Source organism: Protobothrops mucrosquamatus, unplaced genomic scaffold (genome assembly GCF_001527695.2).
Source record: "Protobothrops mucrosquamatus isolate PMUCROS unplaced genomic scaffold, P.Mucros_1.0 scaffold295, whole genome shotgun sequence".
Taxonomy (NCBI): Eukaryota; Metazoa; Chordata; class Lepidosauria; order Squamata; family Viperidae; genus Protobothrops; species Protobothrops mucrosquamatus.
The window spans coordinates 1-13,581 of NW_015386639.1; the positions used below are offsets into that span (position 1 = coordinate 1).

General features: G+C 41.3%; 1 protein-coding gene across 1 annotated transcript in view; it reads right to left on the minus strand.

The window, feature by feature from the left end:
• Nucleotides 1-1,098: 1,098 nt before the first annotated feature.
• LOC107286533 (interleukin-1 receptor type 2) overlaps nucleotides 1,099-13,581 on the minus strand; it is a 14,046-nt gene continuing 1,563 nt past the window's right edge. Inside the window, exons 2-5 of the mRNA XM_015814921.1 lie at nucleotides 8,534-8,664; nucleotides 8,170-8,422; nucleotides 2,831-3,005; nucleotides 1,099-1,450 (exon numbers count right to left, since the gene is read on the minus strand). Coding sequence (XP_015670407.1) covers nucleotides 1,241-1,450; nucleotides 2,831-3,005; nucleotides 8,170-8,422; nucleotides 8,534-8,664 — 769 coding nt within the window. The 3' untranslated portion in view covers nucleotides 1,099-1,240. The remainder of the gene's footprint in view (nucleotides 1,451-2,830; nucleotides 3,006-8,169; nucleotides 8,423-8,533; nucleotides 8,665-13,581) is intronic.

The following is a 13,581-nucleotide window of genomic DNA, read 5'->3' on the forward strand; positions in this document are numbered from 1 at the left end:
CTAAAGTCCATTTCCAGTGCTACCTTTTACCTCAGGTTAGCCTTTTAAGTGGCATGATGGATTTCTTGTCTTCACTACCTAAAACACAGAGGTAAGACTTCACTAGTCTTTCTGAATTTTATAGAATATCTGTACTAGTTGGAAACATTTTAACATTGGGAAAGAGGAGAAATGTGCTGTTTACTCTGAGTTGTTAAAGACATTACTGCCATCTTTTGGCTATTTAACAGGCAACACATTCCCATCTTGTCTATGGTTCAATCCATCAAGAAAGCTAGTTTAAAAACCTTTAAAAAGAGAATGGGACAGCTACTTTAGCTAGAGCCATTTTTTCTTCTAAAGAAAATCTCATACCTTAGTTTATTTTTTGCATCACTAAGTAAATCTATTTGTCTGAAATTATTTCAAACAGCTATCTTTGGACATAATTGTTAGATTTCCTTGTTTAAGACACCAGTTTTAGCTTCCATTGACAGTTAAGGATTTATGTTCTCAATCTATGAAGATATTTCAGAAAGTTATCTAAAGCAAGTAGCTGGAATGTTGTACTGGATAATCTGGTAATTTTGGCATTTGACAGCTGTAATGCTGAGAAACTTGATAAGTTTCTGTAAACAGAAACTTCCTTATTTTTTTCCCACAATTTTCTGCCAGATCACTTTCTAGCAAACTATTTATACTTAGAGATAAGCAGATTTTGTGCATCTGCAATTACATAAAAAAAAGTTGGATTAATCAATCGCTGTACAATTATACATACTACACATCTATATTTCCTTTACTATATCATACTTCTGGTCTTACATCAAGAAACAAATCCAAAAAATGAGAGTAACTGATATAGCTGGTTGCAAGACTTTTATATATCATGTCCTAACCGTCCAATGAATTAGCAGAAATAAAAAACACATGTGTATGTTAGCCAAAATAATATTGCCTTATTTGAAAACTAACCATTGTCCCATCTAGATAAGTGCTGTCTACCCTGGCCACAGCTTTTAAGAGTCACAGAAAGGAATTTTTTACCATCTTACTTGGAACTAACAACTGACTCTGTAACCTTTTTTTTTTTTTTTGCAAAATTGGTCCTCATAATGAGCTACAGCCCCATCTTCTATACTTTGAAACCCTAACCCAAGTTATAAAATTTATCCTGATGGAAACTCATTATATACAAATCAAATTAACTTAAAATACAACTATTAGTGTCATATTTAATAGTTATAAATATTCCATTCACTCAAATAGTTTTGGTTGTTTTTGTGTTTCTTTTACCAAGTATCTGTAGCTGAATAGTTCTGGTAATATTATATTGTTCCTTTTCAAACTCAAAGGTCATTTCACAAGTATAATAGCCTGAATCATTCATAGAAATAGGATTGATCAAGAGATAATTAGTGCCATTCAGAGTTGCAAACTTCTTAGTATCCATGTTCAGACGTGTAGAGTCCTAAAGATTAAAAGAAAAGGAATATTTAATGATTAATCGTAGTATCAGCCTTGCTTCAGTGTAAAGGTAACATCAATTTTCCTCTTGCATATATTTTTTTATTGATCTTGGACTATTTAAAATGTTCAGATTGGTTTAATGATCATACTGTTGATGTGGTGACACCGATCTTTGGAGATCTCCTATATTTTTTTTTCAAGAATGCCTGATGATTTGTTAAAAATAATCAAATATCTTTTTATAAGCTAGAAACAGGCAACTTGAATCTATGTGATTTGATTGATATTTAATTCTTAAAATATAAAGTTATTTTTGTCAAAAAATATGAAAGTTGCTAAGGTAAAGTCAGCCAGACAAAAACATACAAAAAGCAATACAATGAAAAAAAATCTACCATCTGAAATCAACATGAGGAGGCAATAGAAAAGATGATAGAACTAAAAAAAATATGGACAAAAATGAAAGATTTGAATTGGCTCAAAAATAATAATAAGATCAGGGCCATTTCTACTTTCATTGGAGAGTGGCCTACTTTTTACCAATAGTGGGAATCTTTGGGATTTTGAGAGCACGTGATGGATGTCAGGAAATGCTTTCTCTCATGGTTGTTTATTTGGTTTGTAGCATGCCAATAATTTTTTTTTAAAAAGCCAAATTGGGGTAGGAAGCGTAGAAGAAAATATTATGAGATATAGGCCACCTAATGCAGAGAGATATTTTCTTCAGATATATTTAATAGATGAGTTTTAGCATATCCAAGTCACTTGAATTAACACCTCTAATTATCTATTACAGGTTCAAAGAGGTGGGTGTTGGTCATTTCTCAAATAGTGATTTATAGCATCATCGATTTAAAGTAACAGGAATGAGAACAGGCTTGATATCACTTCCACAATGGCTGGGTGATGCTATGAAGATACTCAAGGACTCTAGTGGAAAATGGCCATTATGTTAACAGTCAGCACTTTGGGAAAAAACAGTTAACATCTTAAAATGCAAGAGGAAAAAAGTCCACAATTGTAGCAAGAGCATTATAGGTCCCCAAAACAATATTGCTGAATTACAATGATATGGTGGTATGACTGGTCCAGAAGTCAAACAAAGCTATAGCATAGGCTTCATTTAGACTACAGTATAACTGAGACTTGATCACAAGTTGATCACGACTGAATGTTTCATTTGTAACGTACAACAGAGTTGATGACAGTTGTATAGTTCCCTGAGTTTAAGACAGAACATAATGGTCAGAGGTAATGGAACCAGCAATCCAGCAAGCTCTGAAGGACCACAGATTCTTCATCTTCTTTACTGAATTTTGAATATTGGAAATTCATGTTCACATCCCCATAAAGACATTTAGAAATGATTTGAAAATAATACCTTGTACCACTTGAGTTCATAATTGGTATTGTTTTGTATAAAATTTTCTAGATTAGGACAAACTATCTTTTCAGAACTAAACAGGAATGCCTTCTGAGGATAGGAAATATTATTGGCTTCACTTCTCTTGACAACTTTTAAATGCAATGACACTTTAGAGCAGTAAGAGGAACTTCTGCAGAGAAAAGACAAATTCATAATGAGGAATTGCAGCATTAAAACACAAAGATGAATCTTTTCATTCTTTATTACTCATATTTAATCATTTTAGACAACATGTAATAGGAATACCAGAAACTGGACAGTACTAACATACTGAATTGTGTCCACTGATTTTGTTGAAAACACTCCTGCTCACAGAAATCCTGGTGCTCTTCTTTCACCCCTACTCCTTAGAGATAGGGGATTTTCTGGAACAAAATAAGAGGTCGGTGAAACTCCAGACTAATTTTTTTACGACTGATTGCCCAGCTCATAAGTAAGCCTTCTCCTTACCATTTTCTCCAAAAGAAAACAACAGTAAAATTCTAATCTTAATAAAGCTAAGTGTAACTATAGTAAAGGGCTCATATTAATGGTGGCATAAATATGCCCAAGTGCAACTTGTATAGAATCAAGAGCTGAACCTGGATTTGTATCCATGTTGAGGGACATAGCTACAGATCTTAAGTAGGTCTTTCGGGGTGCTTGAGACTTACTTTGTTCTGTAAAATGATTTTTTTAGCTCTCTAAAAAATGCTAAAAGTAACTTCTAAAACCTCTCCAATGCAAAAAGAAACCTTCTCAAATCCTCCATTCTATGTATGGTGAGGAGCCACAATTATTCATTTTTTATTTATTTATATTCCACCTTTATTATTTTTACAAGTAATTCAAGACAATGAACATATCCTATTTTTCCACAACAACCCTGTGAGGTGGTTTGGGCTGAGAGTGATTCGCCCAAAGTCACCGAGCTTCATCAATTCACAGTCTCACTCTTTGCCTGGTGCACCAGGTCTTATTTTGGGGGGGTCTCTTTTATACTCACCTTTGGCACTGACAGCCCCGCCCAGCAGGTCCATGTCTTCTGGGGCCGAAGGAACAGCTTCATTCTGCAGCTGCATTCCGGCCTGCATTTTGCAATCAGGCCTTTACAGAAGGGCCTATGTAGCTGAGTACTGAGCTATACATTCTAGATCGGTCCTCGGCTGGACAGGCCTTCCGCAAAGGCTTGTTTTCACTGAGAAAAGCAGGCCTGGCTGCAGAAGATGCCTCAGAAGAAGTGGGAGGACGAGGAGAGGCCTGGCTGCAAGGTAAGTGGGTGTGGGGCGTGTGGAGCATGTGGGGCAGATCCATATCCCCATCCTCACCCTAGCTTGACTTTTAGGCGTGTGCCTCACCCCAAAACTAGGGCTTATTTTTGGGGTAGGGCATATATTAGGCTCACCCCCCAAAAATCAAGCTAGGGCTTATTTTTGGGGTAGGCCTTACTTTTGGGGAAACACGGAGCTCAGGCCTACATTTCCCATCAGAGGCCTTCCAGAAAGGCCTCTGAGAGCGAAATGCAGGCCGGGGGACACTGCAGAAGTGGGCCAGTGAGGAGAGGCAGGTGTCGATTCATAGGAGGCCTGATAATTGGGTGCAGGGTGCCTGGGGAAGCTCTACCTTCCATCCCAGCTTGACTTTTAGGCATGTGCCTCACCCCAAAACTAGGCTTATTTTGGGGGTAGGGCTTATATTAGGCCTACCCCAAAAATCAAGCTAGGGCTTATTTTCAGGGTAGGACTTACTTTCGGGGAAACACAAAATATGTATACATGTATGTATGTATGTATACCATATTTCCCTGTAAATAAGACCCAGTCTTATTATTTAAGTGTCTTTTCCACTCACGTCATGGCAGTGGCACCAACAGCTCTGCCCAGCCAGCCCACTTCTGCAGCTGAAGGAAATGCCTCTCCAGCTGTGAATGGAGCTCAGGCCTACATTTCCCTTCAGAAACCTTTCTGGAAGGCCTCTGCAGCTGAGAACAAAGCTATGGATTGAATCCGTAGTTCGGTTCTCGGCTGCAGAGGCCTTCTGGAAAGGCCTCTGAGAGCGAAATCCAGGCTGGGGGACACTGCAGAAGAAGTGGGCCAGCGAGGAGAGGCAGGTGTCGATTCATGGGAGGCCTGGTAAGTGGGTGTGGGGCGCGTGGTGCAGCTCTACCCCCCACCTAAGCTTGACATCCCCCACACCCTGCATGCGCCTTACCCCAAAACTAGGACTCTAGAAAGAGTACAGAGATGAGCAACAAAGATGATTAGGGGACTGGAGGTTAAAACATATAAGGAAAAGTTGATGGAATTGAGTATGTCTAGTTTAATGAAGAGAAGGACGAGGGGGGACATGATAGCAGTGTTCCAATATCTCAGGGGCTGCCACAGAGAAGAGGGAGTCAAGCTATTTTCCAAAGAGCCTGAAGGCAGGACAAGAAGCAATGGAGGGAAACTAATCAAGGAGAGAAGCAACCTAGAACTAAGGAGAAACTTCCTGACAGTTAGAACAATTAACCAGTGGAACAACCTGCCTCCAGAAGCGGTGAATGCTCCAACACTGGAAGTTTTTAAGAAGAAACTGGACAGCCATTTGTCCGAAATGGTATAGGGCAGCGGTTCTCAACCTGTGGGTCGCGACCCCATTTGGGGTCGAACGACCATTTCACGGGGGTCGCCAAACAACGCAGTCCGCCATTTTCCCCCCCTTTTCCTTAGCTGTGCTACTCCCTCTTATTCTATTGGCTTTTGAAAGCCAATAGAATAGACTCTATTCAAGAGACTCTATTCTATTGGTGTTCGAAAGCCAATAGAATCTATTGGCTTTTGAAAGCCAATAGAATAGACTCTCTTGAATAGAGTCTAATTCTATTGGCTTTCAAAAGCCAATAGAATAAGAGGGAGTAGCACAGCTAAGGAAAAGGGAAAAAAATGGCGGACTGCGTTGTTTGGCACCCCCGTGAAATGGTCGTAAGTAATGTAAGTAAAAGAGGGCCAGGGATGGGAGGTGGGAGGTCGGCGGGCGCAGGGAGGGTTGCTGGTGCGCGTGGGGCCCAGTGGGTGCCTTACCTTTCTTGGGCTGGGCCAGCTGGTGGCCCAGCCAGTGGTCGCTCTGCGCCCTCGCTGCCGCATGCCATGGCCGCCCAGGAGCGCCTGGGTCTGCCTGCCACCGCACCAAACGTGCGGTGGCCAAGGTAAGGCTAGCGGAGCAGCGGCGGGCGCAGGGAGGGTTGCTGGCGCACGTGGGGCCCGGCGGGTGTCTTACCTCCCTTGGGCTGGGCCAGCTGGTGGCCCAGCCGGTGGTCTGCCTGCGCCGTCGCTGCTGCTTGCCATGGCTGCCCAGGAGCGCCTGGGCTTGCCTGCCGCCGCACCGAACGGCGGTACAGGAGGGGTGCAGAGAACCTTCTGCCGGGCCCCTTTTCTTCGGCTCGCCCGCAACTTCACTGAAAAGACCTCGACCGACGGCGGCGAGATTCAGCCGGCTGAGAGGGCCGCTCTAGCTCGAGCAGAAGAGCCATCTCTATGCTCCAGGCATCCAAAGGCTGTGTCGGACTGGCACGCGAGGGTCGGAGCACTCTCGGGAAGGGAGGAAGTAAGGAAAGGAAGGAAGGAAGGAAGGAGGGCGAGCTCGAGCTCAGCAGACCACGGGTGGAGCGGACCAGCAGCAGCAGGATAGGGCGGGGCAGGGCTTCGCGGTGCCCATGGGCCAGGCGCTGAGACTGGCAGTTTAGCAGCGACTCCCCTTTGTGTCTGGACTGAGAAAAGGGGAGCCACTGCCAGCCAGCCAAGCCCAGCTGCCGGAGGCGGGGAGGCGACGCGACGTGAGAATCCCCCTGCACGAAGCCTTTGCAGGCGGCTCCCTTCACCTGGAAGGCGGAGGAAGAGCCGGGCAGACAGGCAGCTGAACTCCCCAGTGGGGTGGAGGAAACAGGGCAGGGTCGCGAGTGAGTGTGTGAGGGTGCATGAGGGCGAAAGGGTTTGGCTGCCGCGGGAGCGCTTGTCACAGGTTCCCTCTCAGGTTCTGATCGCTGGCGAACCGGGCTCTTGCGAGGGGAGGGAAGAGGGTGGAAGAAGTGGCTCTCCCCTCCCCTCTTCCTGCTGGGGCCACGAAAGGAGGGAGGGGGAAGACAGAAAAAAGTGCATTTTTCCAAGGGCTGCCTAAGAGGAAAGGCCGCTTTGCGCCGGGCTGCTCGAAGCCAGGAACTGGGAAACCCTGATTTGCTGCTGCTGCTGCTGCTTTGTAGAAACGCCAGGACTTTCTGCCCATTTCCTTGGTTGGAGTTATTTCCTTTTCCGCGTGCGTGTGGGTCACGTGTGGGTCACGTGTGGTTGTGCGTGTGGGTCACGTGTGGGTCACATATGGTCGCGTGTGTGGGTCACGTGTGGTCACATGGGTGGGTGGGGTCGCAGCATTAGGAAGGTTGAGAACCACTGGTATAGGGTTACCTGCCTGAGCAGGGGGCTGGACTTGATGATCTCCAAGGTCCCTTCCAACTTTATTATTATTGTTATTGTTATTGTTGTTGTTGTTATTATTATTATTGGAGTAGGGCTTATATTAGGCCCACCCCAAAAATCAAGCTAGGACTTATTTTCAGGGAGGGCCTTACTTTCGGGGAAACACGGTATGTGTTTGTGTGTGTGTGTGTGTGTGTCATACTTTAATGTGGTCCATATGTTAATCAAGAATTATATGATTACGGTATATACAGTAGTAGTCAGCATTGACTGAATTACTGAAATGATGCTTTATTTAACAGCCCACTGAATCATGTTTTGGAAATTCTAAACTCTCAAACTCTTCACTTGTAGATATTACAAGAATGGTAAAAAATATATCTAGTCTGATTTGTTGGCAATCCTTAATATTCAGAAGCTTCCTAACTCAGACGTCATTTTGTTATCATGGATACATTTTATTAAGGTGGACACCATTACTCCATAAAATAGCAACCACGAAATATCACAGAATTCAGGGAAACTGCACAGTCTGAAGGAAACTATGTTCACATTAGTCCAAGAATAAAAAAAATCAATTGGTTCACTTAAATATGCAAATTAAATGTATTTTGTTCTATTTCTTGATCCTAAATTGAATAGTTACGTTGTGTTAATAAAAGTGGATTAATATATTTTCCAGCTGTGTATTCAGCATACATATGTTGTACAAGAAACAACTCTCTTCCAAAGAATATGCTGTGAGTGCCGTGTTAGTACTCTAGTGCCTTTCCCACTAATCTCTTAACTACTCCTGGCTAAATGCACTCTCTTTCCAAAGTTAAACTATGTAAAACTGAACAATCCCATGAGCTGTATGCTTACCTTCGAGTGCAAATGTATTCCCCACTATCTTGAAGAATGGTTGGTAAAAGCCAGACAGAATCACCTTGTGACATTATTCTTGCCCCCTTGAATCCTGCAGGGATAACAGTTGATGAATCTTTTTTATTCCAAGTCAGGTTAAGGGGTAGATCAAAAGGCTTTGTATTTTTGTATTGTAGACATTTTAGGACTGTGGGTTCTCCTTCCAGGACAAACGTAGGCCAGGAGTATATGGTGTGATCTTGGCAGTTATCTGTGTAAACACAGAATTATTTTGTATTAAAGAAGAGAAAGAAGAATCAGAAGAACCAACAAGAGGAGACTCTTCTTTCCATGGATTGTCTATCATGATGAGAACTTTCACCTGCACTTTCCACACGATGGATTCGGAAGGCAGAAATGTTGAGCATATTAGGACTGAAAATGCACACGAGGCTGGGCACCACTTTCCATATGAAACAGGAAAGAGAAAAATCATGGATGGCATATGGAGACCTGAAAATGAAAACAAAATGTCAGTAAGCCCTCCATATTACCAGAAATTGACTTTCGTGACAAGTATGTCCAGGTCTGGTCTAAATTATGAACCTGGAAACACTTGAACCACATGTAGTAGTGAAAGTTGCCTTATGGGTGAGATGGACAACTTTCTCTGTGCTTTAGAATGACACAGGTAGCAGGTAGCATCTTAGATTCTGCTAAGAAATGCCATAGAAAGCCATTTTGGTGTAGTGGTTAAAGGCATCAAACTAGAAAACGGGAGACTGTGAGTTCTAGCTCTGCTTCAGGCACAAAGCCAACCAAATGATCTTGAGCCAGTCACTCTCTCTCAGGCTTGGAAGGAGGCAAGGGCAAACCACTTCTGAAATCTTGCCAAGAAAACTGTAGAATCTCATTCAGATAGTCACCAGGAGTCAACAGTGACTTGAAGGTGCATACTCACATAGAAAAAGAATGCTATACATGCATGTCATTTCTAATGCTTTGCCATGAAAGGAATCTCACCCCTGTTCTAAGGTAGCTAAAGCAAGCAGGTGCCTTCCTGATGTTTTAAACAACCCCCAGTCTTTTTTCACGATTATACTAGTTGTCAGTCTAATGCAAGCTGAAGTCCAAAACTTCTAAGGGATACCAGCTGCCAGGCTCTGGGATGGCTGCATACTAGAATGTCAATCAATACAACATCCATATTTCCACAAAGCTAAAAGTCTACAGTGCTGTGGTTATCCCTTCTCTCCTAATATGGATGTGATTCTGAACTCTGTACTGATGGCACATCATACAACTGAGGAAATTTCACATGCATGCTCTCAGTCCCCTCCTTGGCTCTAATTCTGAGGTTTGGTATCATGCAAAGTCCACCAGCATTAAGTCCTTGATTACCAGAAGCTATTTTGCTAGTCCTACTAGCATAGCAAAGGAAACTGCGAAGCTGCTGGCCTCCCCTCTCTTCCCCAATTCCTACTATTTTTACCTTTTTTGAAGGAAAAAAAAGCCATAGTGTTGCAAGGATCTTGGCCATCTCAAACAGGTTGAAGGTCTTGCATCCTCCACTACTTTCTTTTGAATATGTGGGAAGGGGGGGCCAAAAATGAATACTAAAACGACCAGAGATGCTTAGAAGAACTCCAAATGTTTGACAGCAAAGGTCTAATGGAACTGATTTATTTCCCTGAACAGTACAAGTTAATGAACTGAGAACTGTTTAGGTCTCTTGCTCAAGAATATACTTCTTATTGCTACAAGGCTATTGTTTATGAATGACACAGGAAAAAGCCACTTAAAAGTGCTTGAATTATATTCATGGTGTCTTAACCTTGAGGCATCTGAATGCAGTGTACAGTACTTTACTCATTACTCAATTATTTGTTTCCTGCCTCTTCAAATTTGCAATTGTGATGTGAAACTTGAACCTTGCCTCATGTATGCTAAAGCTGGATATAACTCAGAACTGAAAATGCATACATAGTCCTCCTCTGCAGTGCAAATCTCTGAATAAAATTGACAGGTTTTACCAATACGCCAATTTGAAGTCCTACAAAGTCATACAAAGGAGAATTGTACTGTAATTTGATTCATACAGAGTGCTAATCCCTTAATGTGGATTGTTTGGCTTTGGCAATGCCTTAAATTGCATGACAGTACTGCAGTTTATAAACTATGTTTTCTGCCTTAGTGTGATAAGTGGACCCAGTACTCTGCTATTTATTCAAACAACAGTTAAGCAAATCATGGGTCAGGAATAAAATTGTGATTTGAGCAGCCTTGATATCTGCAAGAGCAGATATCTTTTTGGCATTCGTAATTTGAGATAAAACAATCCAGATGAACTAATCCCTAGTGAAATTGGGAAGCAGATTATTGGCCAGAAGGAAAAAAAATCTTCCTTGTGATACTGAAAAATGTATAAATGAGAGGAAAAGTAAAGAATGTTTTGACATAGAATCAACAGGAAACAAGAAGCAATGGTTCATACGATGGGTTTAAAAACTCTTGCTGCTTTTTACATACCTAATAAGAATATTAATATAACATACCTAATATCCTGAGTCCTGTTGCCTTTGTTGAATAAGATTTACCTCTAATTAATCTGATTTTTGTATGATGACAAAAGCTCCCTTGGCTAAGAATTGGACATGAACACCAGCCCCTTGAGTCGGTGACGACTGGACAGGCAAAACCTTTAAACCTTTTATATAGCAGACCTGGGCATTTTACTTCTCCCAGATGATATCCGGCCCTTTGGCTGGCCCTTGTGAAATCAATCAGAAATTAGAATTCAAATGTAAAGATATCCCATACATGCAACTGCATTGCTTTTATTTTGAAGGCAATTGCTATTTTTATTTTAATTTACATGTGCACATCTATACATGCCTATGCACCTTCACAGCCCTATTGGTTCAGCCCTCCACAACTGTCCCAGTTTCTTATGTGGTATCCTGGGAAAATTAATTGCCCACCCCTGGTATATAGAGTAGTAAGAAGCAAGACTATTGGTTGTTGGTTTTTTTTTGCCTCAGGCTGAATTCTGTCGCAGATCAGGACTAATATTGGACCATTGGTGACGATGATCCCACACTGAACTAACTGCATGAGTTGCTACCACTGAAAATCTGCACAGCATCACAGTGACCAATCACTCAGTGTCCCTACCAGAATTATGGGGATTGGCTTCTGCCTGACTATGCAAAGCACTCAGTTGAATAGAGCTTGTTCTAACTATTGCCGACTTCTAAATTGCCATCTCCAAATTTTAACACATCTTTGATTTGATAGTTCCCCTTCTCCGCTGTTTCTAATACTTTCAGTTTCTTATAACTGAAAAAAGAAGAAGTTATCATCATGCAAAACAAAACATCTGCCTTAAGTAACTTAAATGGTAGCTCATTGCTTTGGAAGGGGTTTCTTTTGGGGGGGGAAGGTCAGCAGCACTGATAAAGAACATCCTAGGTCAGGGGTCTTTTATGACCTGTGGACTTGCATACCTGGCTGAGGAATTCTGGGAGTTGAAGTCTACAAGTCATAAAAGGGCCAAGTTTGAAGACCTCTGTCCTAGGTGGCTTGAGATGATGGTGAGGAATGCCTAATCTACAATCACTATAACCAGACTTCCTTTAATCTAGAATCTTCCAGATGTGATGAAATTTCCATTCCCAAATCTTCCAATCAGCAGAGTGTTTGAGCATGCTGTCTGATTATTCTGGATAATACTAAGCGAGGGACAGCCATTTATGAGGCTAGAGACTTGCAACCAATCTCATTTCTATTTCTCTATTATTTATGTCTTGTGTCTGTTATATATGTCAGCTCATACCAACAAGGTAGATGAAACCATATTTTGAAAGAGGGACCAGCCTCCACTTTGTTATAAGGGACAAAAACAAACATTTTTATACTCCATCAACATTTCCTTTTGTTGTATATGAACAAATTAAACAAAAATAAGAATAGAATCTCTTGCTTCTTCAATTACATCCAACTTTATAGGCAGGAGTATTTTTAATTTTTGAAAATTATTCCCACAAATGTTTCCAGAAGGTTCTCCACATATGATTTATTACAACTTTTAAGAATAACCAAGCTGCCTTCCACTTTATAGTCAAACTCCCTGTCTTTCTACTATTCTGGCTTAATCAATTGATTTCTCCTCCACATCATTTTTTTTTAAAGAAGCAACCCCATATTCTCTTACCTGTAGCTCTTCATTCTCTGGCCTTAGAAATATCCGGATAACCACAACACACCACTTTCTTGAAACAGAAGAGTAGATGGTCTTAAATACCCCAGAGAAAACGCAAGGGAAATTTCCCCACATTTCCCAATCAACATTTGTTAGAAAAGTCACTTGAAGAATACCTTTTCCACATGGTGTAGCAATGTTGCGGTGGGGAGCGTGTGTGAGTTTGAATCAATACTTGCCAAGAGTAAGCATATTGCCCAAAAGAGGGGAAATGACTGCTACATATACATAGACGCACAGTTCCTTTTTTGTGTGTGTGTGTCTGATGCTGCTTCTTTTCACCAGTGAAAATCCTCTGGTTGTTGCTACTTAGATTTTCAATGAAGTTGAAAATCTGTCATTCATAGGAGACCTTCATTGAAGTAGGTCATTTATTGAATTAATTGAAAAATGTGTTGAATTACCCCCAGATTATCATTATTTTCTCAAGCTTTATTTTACTGAATCCACAAAATTTTCATTGTGTATCTCTATATAGAGATATATATTTCCCACAACCCAGGGACAGTTGGAGTAGAATAAAAAGTGGAAGGAAACTCTTGCCGTAATCAAAGATCTCAGGAATAGATTGCCGCATAAACTAGAAATGGAAAAAAGAAGGTTTCAGGAAAAACGTAAAATCATTAAACCCCCAAATGACTCAGGGAATTTAGAGGGTAAATGACAGAAACAACTATATCTACAGAAAATATGTTTTTAAATACTTGCTTCCTTCTCATCCATTTCTGCAATTGTGTGGGAATTGAGTTGTTGATTAAAAAACCTCTCATTTGCTTTGTCATAGACCATGACAGCCTCTGGTCTGCTCTTCTTGTGAGCAATTGCTGACACTGGCTGCTTTCTCAGGGGATCATGGGTGGGAGAAGATTCTGGTCAGGCCTCAGCCTTCTCAGCAACAATGCCAGCTCTCTGAGGAAAAAAAAACCTTTGAAGATCTAGCGACAGGGGTTCTCAACCTTGGCAACTTTAAATCAAAAATTTATAAATACCTATTAGAGATAGAGTTAGAAGAAGAAATAGTGAAGGGGCCAATGATAGCGTGGGCACGAAATGTGGGGCGAAATATAAATTTAGAGGAATGGGAAAGATTATGGAACCGAAATTGCAAATTGACGCTATCAACTGCATATAGAGAGAATCAATATAAAATGATTTACAGATGGCATTTA